The sequence below is a fragment of the Triticum dicoccoides genome, chromosome 2A, assembly GCF_002162155.2.
Source record: "Triticum dicoccoides isolate Atlit2015 ecotype Zavitan chromosome 2A, WEW_v2.0, whole genome shotgun sequence".
NCBI classification, from domain to species: domain Eukaryota; kingdom Viridiplantae; phylum Streptophyta; class Magnoliopsida; order Poales; family Poaceae; genus Triticum; species Triticum dicoccoides.
In genome coordinates, this window is record NC_041382.1 from 41,385,336 (window position 1) to 41,394,045 (window position 8,710).

An 8,710-nucleotide genomic window follows, 5' to 3' on the forward strand; every position below is an offset into this window, starting at 1 on the left:
CCGACCAGATCTGGGAAGAGGAATCAACCTCCACCGCAGCATCTAGCCACGCGCCGGAGCATCCAAGCCCCGCCAGCCCCCGGCCAGCGCCTGCCACGGAGCCCCGCACCCCTAGGTCGCCGCGCCCGCAAGTCCAGATCGAAGCTCCCGCGGCCCTCCTCCAGCCGCTAGATGCTCCCAAGACGAGAGGGAAGAAGAGACCTAGGGGAAACGCCCCACCACTGCCATCACTGAAGCCCGCCCGAGCTTTGCCGGCGGCGCCTCAGGCGGCGGCGCGACGAGGGAGGAGAAGGGGAGGGCGGTGGGTGTCGCTGGGAGTCGCCCCCCGTGTCGGCAGAGGAGGGCGACGTGGGGGTCAGAACCAGACCACCAAAAAGAGGCAAATATGCTTAGTAAATCCCTTTCGATCTATGTTTTTCACGTTTGTTCTGTTTTATGGGAGTAAATTATCATAATGTTTTGTTGTGTATCAATTTTTATTTTTTTTTGCATTTGATTCAAAATTGGATTCGCTGTGTATTTTCTCAACCTGCAAATATATATACACACTTAAATAATGACAGATATAGTTTCTGACCGCTCCATCGAAAACAGCTTAACTTCAACAAAATCGATCTGCAAATATATATACAGTTTCATAATGACAGATATAGCGTCTGACCTCGATGATATTCATTGCTTACAGGAGGCATCATGTGTTGCATCAGTACAATGATCTTCGTCCATTTGCTACGTACACACCAAATAACTTAACACAAATGTCAAGCCACATTGCATAAACCAACGTTTATTCAGGTACACACAAACTGGCGTGCATCTCTTGCACCTTTTTATTATCTGGTTCATCTACAGTACAACTCAGTACTACTACCTCTCAACAATCAAGTCACAGGTGATCTGCATCTGCTTTACATTATTTTTTGAAGCTCTGGCTGCTATTTCTTCTCATGTAAAATTTCTTGACCGCGGAGGATGTTGACTTTGCACTAGCTTCAGCCGGATCGCCATTTTCTCGCTCGCGCATTGCCGGGTCAGTCGCCGGATCCGTGCTTCCCCTCCTCAGTGACGAAAGGGTCCTTGCAAGGTCGCTCTCGTTGTCCACTTCTTGGGTTGCCATACCATGCTTCTCCATCTCATTATCCTCAGGGGCGTCTTCCTTTGACATGTTCTCTCCAGTTTCAGTATCCGATTCCTTTTTCGGCTCCTTGTCTGAAGCAATTTCGATATGTGTTGTCTCCTTGTCTGAACTCTTTGCGCAATCTGAAGTTGTTTCATTCGTCTGCTTTGGTATTTTCCGCGGCCTGCCCCTTGGACGTTTGGTAGTCTCTGAACTAGTTGGTTCTTTGCCTTGATTGTTAGTCTCTGAACTAATTGGTTCTTTGCCTTGCTTGGTAGTCTTTGAACTAATTGGTTCTTTACCTTGCTTGGTAGTCTCTGAACTAATTGGTTCTTTGCCTTGCTTCGTAGTCTTTGAACTAATTGGTTCTTTGCCTTGCTTGGTAGTCTCTGAACTAATTGGTTCTTTGCCTTGCTTGGTAGTCTCTGAACTAATTGGTTCTTTGCCTTTAGCTTGTACGGTATTGACCCTCTTTTCTTTTGTGTCAGACCGAGGATTCATGCTAGCGGAGGTGCCACCATGAGCTGCAACATGGTAACGTAAAATCATTAGGCGCAATAAAGAGGAAACACACAACGCGTCATATTGAGCTATAATCAAAGTAATGTATAAAGTGCATATTGGTTCGAAAGTTTGCTTGTATCGACCGCTGTCAGGTTTGACATATATACTTTGGTTGTCCAAATTTAAGATTCAGTAACTGTACAACAAAGGTTCATAAATTAGGTAACTATTATACAGACTGAGGCCAAACAGAACATGAAGCAGAGGAACTGCTGTAGAACATTCTCCAGATACTATATCAAAAGATTGTAAACATTGTAGCCTGTGTACTTCCAATGTCTTCTCTACAACAATTTAAACCAAAACATCTCTCACAAGATTCTAATATTAAACAACAGAATTTGATATGCAGAGTTTAACTTTCATTCCTGGGACATGGACATGATGTGCAGATTTTGACCAACATGCAGATCTTTTTCAATTTCATTCAAATGTTTCCAGCATTTATAGTAGCAAGTAGAACGCCAAATGGGAGAGTACAAAATGTCAATACCCTTGCCGGGAGCTACCAAATAACCACCAGGATTTTCAGTTCAAGCGGACCAGTTTCGTGTGTAGGTGTTGGGCGGGGCCTCTACTCAGACAGCGACCAGCACCTCCTGATCTAGGTCAGTGACATGGACTGGGCCCTATGGGTTGAAGTGGAGATGGGTCAGGCCCAATACCGGTTCAAGACTTCCCCTCAAGATGGGTGGTAGATATCTATCAACCACTCTTGCTCTGCTAAAATAAAAAAAAAATCAACCCCTCTTGCCATATGCCAAGATATAATCCTCTGCTACTAGTAGCTTTGTCAAGCAAACTGCAACCTGCTGCCCAGAACTGACATGAGTAAGGCTGATGATCCCATCATCAAGTTTCTCTTTAGTGAAGAAGCAATAAATTTTCACATGGTTTGTCCTATCACGTTAAACTGGGTTATTGCCAACGCTTTATAGCTAACTGGTTGTCACACAAAACTCTCAAGGGTCACTTCCTCAGAAGTTTCAACTCGCTCGATAGGTTCTTCACCCATAGCATCTCACTAAACCCTTGAGATAAAGCTCTATACTAAGCTTCCGTTGTTGATCTAACACAACTGTCTGTTTCCTGCTTCTCCATGACACCAAATTTCCTCCCAAAAACACATAATAGCCGTTGATCTTCTATCATCTTCACAACTGACCCAATTAGAGTCACTATAGCCAGGCCCCATACCTTTTTAACACCTCCCAAGCACAAATTCAACTCCCTGACGCATCTCATGTACTCTATGAATATATTACCTGGGCATGTTCCTTGACTCCTGAAATCTCCATTGTGCATGGCATGCAAGAGTACTATAAAAATATATCTCAACTACTCTAATAACATTATGAAATATAAAATTACCAGTACAATATTCTTGTTGTATTCTGCATATTAGTATTAATAGATAAGGAGTTTGAGCGTTTGACTGAACTACCAGAGATAAAGTCCAGTTATACTACAATCCTCGCTTGCTGATTTCATCCCCCATAGCATATCAACAACATATTAATGTCAGAAATAAGCAGGGGCATATAGTAGGCTAGTGTCATAAAAAGTTAATTAACATTCAATACAACAAAGATCAGACCAAACATTTCATATGCAGTAACTTGAGGACTACTCAATAAGAAAATAAGTATGTAACCAGTAACAAAAAGTAGTAATCAAACTATCAAAATAGAGTTCAACAAAAAGTAGTATAACTGTGCCTTATATAGCTATCAAAATATCACCTGACCAGTAACAGTAGGAACTATACTCTGAGAACACCATGTAACCAGTAACTGCAGGAACTTACAGCGATTCGACGTCTGGTCATCAGGTAATTTCTTTTCGAAGACCAACGATTGCACAGATTTTTGTTTTTTCTTCCCTGGTACTTTCAATCGCTTCAGCATTTTTCGAGGCTGGTAGTTAAGAAAACATCTGTCAAGTATAACTCAAAGAAGATCTGAACACTTCTAAATTACAATGAAGGTGCATGTACATCCAATAGCAATGACACAGGATCATTTTAGTAGAAACAAGCCTCAGTATGGTCAATATAATTTTTGGACCTTGTATAGTCAATATTATTAATTACCGGTATATAAAAATAGACGTGTCAGTCAAAGCAGTAAAACCTTCCTATCATGGATGACATATATTAGCTGCGAACTTTCCCCCGTTTTTAGGGGTTTCCTGCATAATGCTAAATATAATGGCTCATAGGCCTAGTAATGGATAAAAATTCTATTCATAACAATTACCAGATCTGCACACCCATCGAAAGAGTAAATGTCTGTGACACTTCTTCTTGGAAGATAGGCATGTCTACTTATTTCTCCCGTCTGAAGGTAGCTTATTACAGATTTCAGTGTTCGGAATAGAAGATGACTGACAGGATCAGTATAGTACTGCACAATCAAATAATCAATGATTAAATAACAAAATGAAATCAATTCCATCAATGAATTTTAAAGGAATAGGAAGATGGTCTGTTGTAATGTACCGGGTCTTTTCTAATTCCATCGTTGCACTTTCTAAATACCAATTCTTTCACCCATCCTTTCGGTAGCCCGTCTGGATTGAATTCCACCTGTGCAAGTATCTGCAAATAGGTCCAAAGCTTAGTTCTGAAAATAGTTACAACTTTTTATAGATATTGTGTTGTTCAAATAGGAGAACAGTTCCAGCAATAGTCATACATTATCTTCAGAGATGGTGTCACACAGCCCCTTCACATCACATTCAGAAATCTTCCCTTCATTCACATAGCGCAATACATCTTCTTTTGAGAAGAATCGCATTCCAGTAGGCAGATGAACGTAAAACTACAAAAGACATCCAGTCATGGTAAAAATGATGGCTACTCTCTTGAGGCACTGCTACAAAATATGACTACCAAATTAACATTGTTTATTTTTTACGTTCACCCACTCTCTAGCTCTACCCAATGGAATTAAAATATTTTATCTCTATACAGGCAATGTATTCTATTAAACAAGAAAAAAAATACATAGAGCCATTCTAGAAGCAAGCACGGAACAGTAGTAACTTAGAAATAATACATTGTTCTTTTCAGATACACCTGAACAAGTCTGTCATACTTTTTTGATCTCTTATGTGTGTAGCTGCACTAACCTCCCAGCACATATGGACAAATCTGAGTTGCCAGTTTTTTCGAGAAAACGACAAGCCAAAAACTAGCATATGCCAAATGTATGTGTAAGCAAGTTGAAATCAACCTTGTACATTTTGTCCTGCATCGTCCCAGCTCTGACCTCAACCACCCAACCGTCCGGAAGCCATGAATGCATTTTCTGTATGCAACATTCAAGGAATCACATCTCAAACGTAATCAACACATGATGACATTGAAAAATCTCACTCACATGAAGCTCGTTGTCCTCAGCGCATGCCTCCGACTCCAATATGCGCTCGTCCATCTCTGAGAACAAATAATCTAGTGCCTCCATCTCCGTCGAGAATGTGTACTCTGACACTGGCGAAGTGTAATACTGCAATAAAACAACGAGAAAGCGACAAACATTTATTTGTGACCTCTATTGTCTTCTGCTTCTTGTTCTCTTTCTCTTTAGGCGCATGTATGTCTGCGAGGAGCTGCTTTTTGCACTCAGTTGCTTCGTTTTTGCTCTTGGCATGTACTTGGCTAATTCATAAGGAATTTCTTTTTCTTTTTTAATAACTCTGTGTAGTCCAGTGTACCATTTTAAAGAAAATTTTCAACTGCATTTTGGTAGGGGAGTCCCCTCTAGTTTACACAAGATAGGTACCGCATCTCAGCCCAACATCAACATGGTCACAATAATAGACTCGGCATAGAAGCATGATAATAGATTCGGAATCACGCAAATAAAGTTCGGCATACAAACAGAGTAGGGGAGTACCCGGTAGATCGAGCCGCCATCACCATGGCGAACATTTATGATCCAACCATCGGGGAGCCAGAACGGTGCCTCCTTCAAGGCCTCTGCATTTTCATCAAATTCAACCTCCTCTGGTCCCTCTGCCTCCACAATCTCCTTCCCCTGTTTCTTCAGCTCGTCTTCCTCCATTCGATTCTTCGCTTCATCGTCATCCAAGGCCGCCACCGGTGGCTCCGGGTCTTCCTTCTCTCTGTGGGAGAAGCAGCAAAATAGTGGCATGGATGCTAAATTAGACAGAGTTGCTGACAAATTAGTACCACAAAACATGAAACACAGTTTAACAGAACAAATATAATTTTGTTGATATAATAATTAACAAACCATATGAAAGCAATCTTGTCAAATAGACTAAGCAATCTACTCCAATTAGCTAGGAATCGCAAGCCCATATAGACCATGGCACCAACGTCACGAATTTCAGCACATGACGAACTCACAGTTCATGCAGGACAGAGTAAGCAGGGGCGAACCTGGCGCGAACGGACCGGCGGGAGGGAGAAGCCCCGCGCTTTCTCCGCGAAGGAGGGGAGGAGGAGGGGCCGCCGGCGTCGGGCGGAGGGGCGACGGGGGCCGGGGCGGGCGGCGCCTCGTCGTCCGGCCGCTGGCGGCGCGCACGTGCCCGCGCGGAGCGGCGAGGGCCCGAGCCGGAGGCCGCGGCGCCGGAGGGGGTGGCCATTGGCGGCAGGGCTCGCTCGCCGTCGCCGGCCACCGGCCCGCGGCGCGAGGGACGGCGAGGTGGGAGGGATCGGCCGGTGGCCGGCAGCGCGCTGGGGAGAGCAGAGTGTTCCGCAAGTGGAGGCTGGGGGCAGGGAGCAGGTGTCTAGGTGGGCGTGGCGTGTGGGCCCCGCGGTGACTGGTCGGGCCCGCCACCTGGCCTTGCCGTTTCCGCGGCAGGAAACGTGACGTGACAGATGGACGGGGTCTGCGCGCAAGGGTGGCACGTGAGGCGCATGCGGCCGGCCACGGAAAGCGAGCGGTTTTTGCAAGGGTACACTTTATGGCCCTAGAGGAACTGTTTTGCAAAATTTCTTTTTGGGCGGTTTCCTGTAAATTTTCTTGGTGTGTCGTCTCTTGGATTGCTTTAAAGAGAAGCCCTGTGCAATGTAACTTCTTGTGTTATGTGAGTATAAATGAGACCTTTCTTTTAAAAAAGAGAATCCCGATGAGTACCCAATGTGAGATCGAAGAGGATCCACACCATCTCGAAATGGGTCCCCCCAAGCTCCATCAAAGACGTATAACGCCTAGCTGAGAGGATGGATGCCTTGATTTCCCGCTCCGCCAAGAAATTACTTCATTTCTTTAAGACCCTCTTGAGCGTCAACAAATCTAAATAAAGACGGATGAGACCCGATATGCCTTGAACATGCTCAAAGAATGCTTGTTGAGCCCCACGCTTCTCATTAGCCCAAAGCCCGATGAAACTTGTGATATGGGGTGAACTATAAGGATGTGGCCTGATCATGAATTGGAGGTAAGCTCAAGGATGAACACGAAGAAATGGGGGAAACACAAGGGAATCAAGAACCACAAGGAGAACAAAAGAGGAAATCCACAAGCCAACATACATATATCGTAAACAAAGGTCAACACAAGAGGTCTCATGGGTCCAACACTTTGATGGGGAATAGATGACAAAAGTAGGATAGTTTGATCTCCAAATCCTAAGAGATTGTGGTTTTGTATTCCAAGAGGAGTCTTCACCAGTAGGTGGCCCTTCAGGGAGTCTGATGAGTGCATTTTGTGTGACATTTTGCTTATCATTTTTTTAATATTATTCATAGGATTTTCAACACTTTACCGCCTTTTTTGCTTGATTTTGTGATGATACTCAAAGAAGCGAGTGGTTTTGATTACCAAATGCAAAACAAATATTTTGATGTGGAAATATGTTGATTGGACGTCATCACAACCTTTTGAGGGTTAAAAAGGAATCCTAGTATTTACATGAGTTGAACACCGATAAGATATACGATCTTTGCTATATGATTATGTTAATGTTTTTCATGATACCGTGTGAACGTCGACTGCACAATATTTAGCCCATTGGGACTTGAAGGATATTGTTATCTTTGTGATGCAGACTTAGAGATACAACAACGATATCTCTCCTTAGAGGATAAATGGTAAGTGAATAGAAGTAACATGTGTGTTTTATTTTACGTCCACATAGGGCTGCCCTTAATCACTGTTTGTTGTACTCCATAGATAGGTATTGGAGGGACGGTGATATACGAAGTTGTTGCAGTATGCACGTATCTTATTATTGGCTCCACCTGCATAATTCACATATAACATGGATTATATATCGGAATTGTTTTGACACGATTAAATATAATAAATACTATTGGTGAATTCAAACAACCTGAGAACGCCTTTAGCCTGCTGCAGTTTTCATCTTTTCCATTACTCTCTTCTTCTTAGTCGTTATTCTTGCGCACTTCAATTCTTGCTTTCTTTTTTTTTCTGCAAAAAAAACTTTCAATGTATTTATCTTTAATCATGGCAGTACAACGTACACCATAAATAAATAAATTAAATCTAGATTCTAGACCACCTAGCAACGACTATAAACACTGAAGCGAGCCGAAGGCGCACCGCCGTCATCGCCCCTCCCTAACCGGAGCCGGGCAGAACTTTTGTAGTAGACAGTCGGGAAATCAGCTTGCTAAGGCCCCATAGGACCAGCACACACCAGAACAACAACTGCCGCCTTGAAGAGTAGTGTAGATCGAAAGAATCCAACCTAAAGAGACACGCACATAGACGAAGTATGACTAGAACACCGACAATGCTAGACTCACCACTGGGACGGGAACTAGGCGGGGATAACCTTATTTCATTTTCAGGAAGCCGCCGTCGTCTTTTCTTCCCGAGCAAGACACAAACCCTAAAATAACTCAAACCAATATTTTAAAACGGAGCCCTCTTGCCGGCAAGGGCCAGGATCCACCGCGGCGCCATGACTCTAAGGCCACCGGAGATGAGACGGATCGGCGGCGGCGCGGACGGGAGGTAGAGGAACCCTAGTATTTTTTGGGGCATGAGGCGGCTGTGTGAGGGCTCTCTTTAATTCTTGCTTTCACACACA

At 43.7% G+C, this 8,710-nt stretch overlaps 1 protein-coding gene across 1 annotated transcript; it reads right to left on the reverse strand.

The window, feature by feature from the left end:
- Nucleotides 1–641: 641 nt before the first annotated feature.
- LOC119353078 lies at nt 642–6,310 on the reverse strand. Its single transcript, XM_037619658.1, has 9 exons — nt 6,090–6,310; nt 5,581–5,809; nt 5,065–5,190; nt 4,918–4,992; nt 4,378–4,503; nt 4,182–4,280; nt 3,940–4,086; nt 3,489–3,597; nt 642–1,641 (listed from the first exon to the last, which is right to left on the reverse strand). Exons 1-9 carry the CDS (start codon nt 6,293–6,295, stop codon nt 914–916), a joined length of 1,845 nt encoding a protein of 614 aa, XP_037475555.1. The 5' UTR covers nt 6,296–6,310; the 3' UTR covers nt 642–913.
- Nucleotides 6,311–8,710: the final 2,400 nt, after the last annotated feature.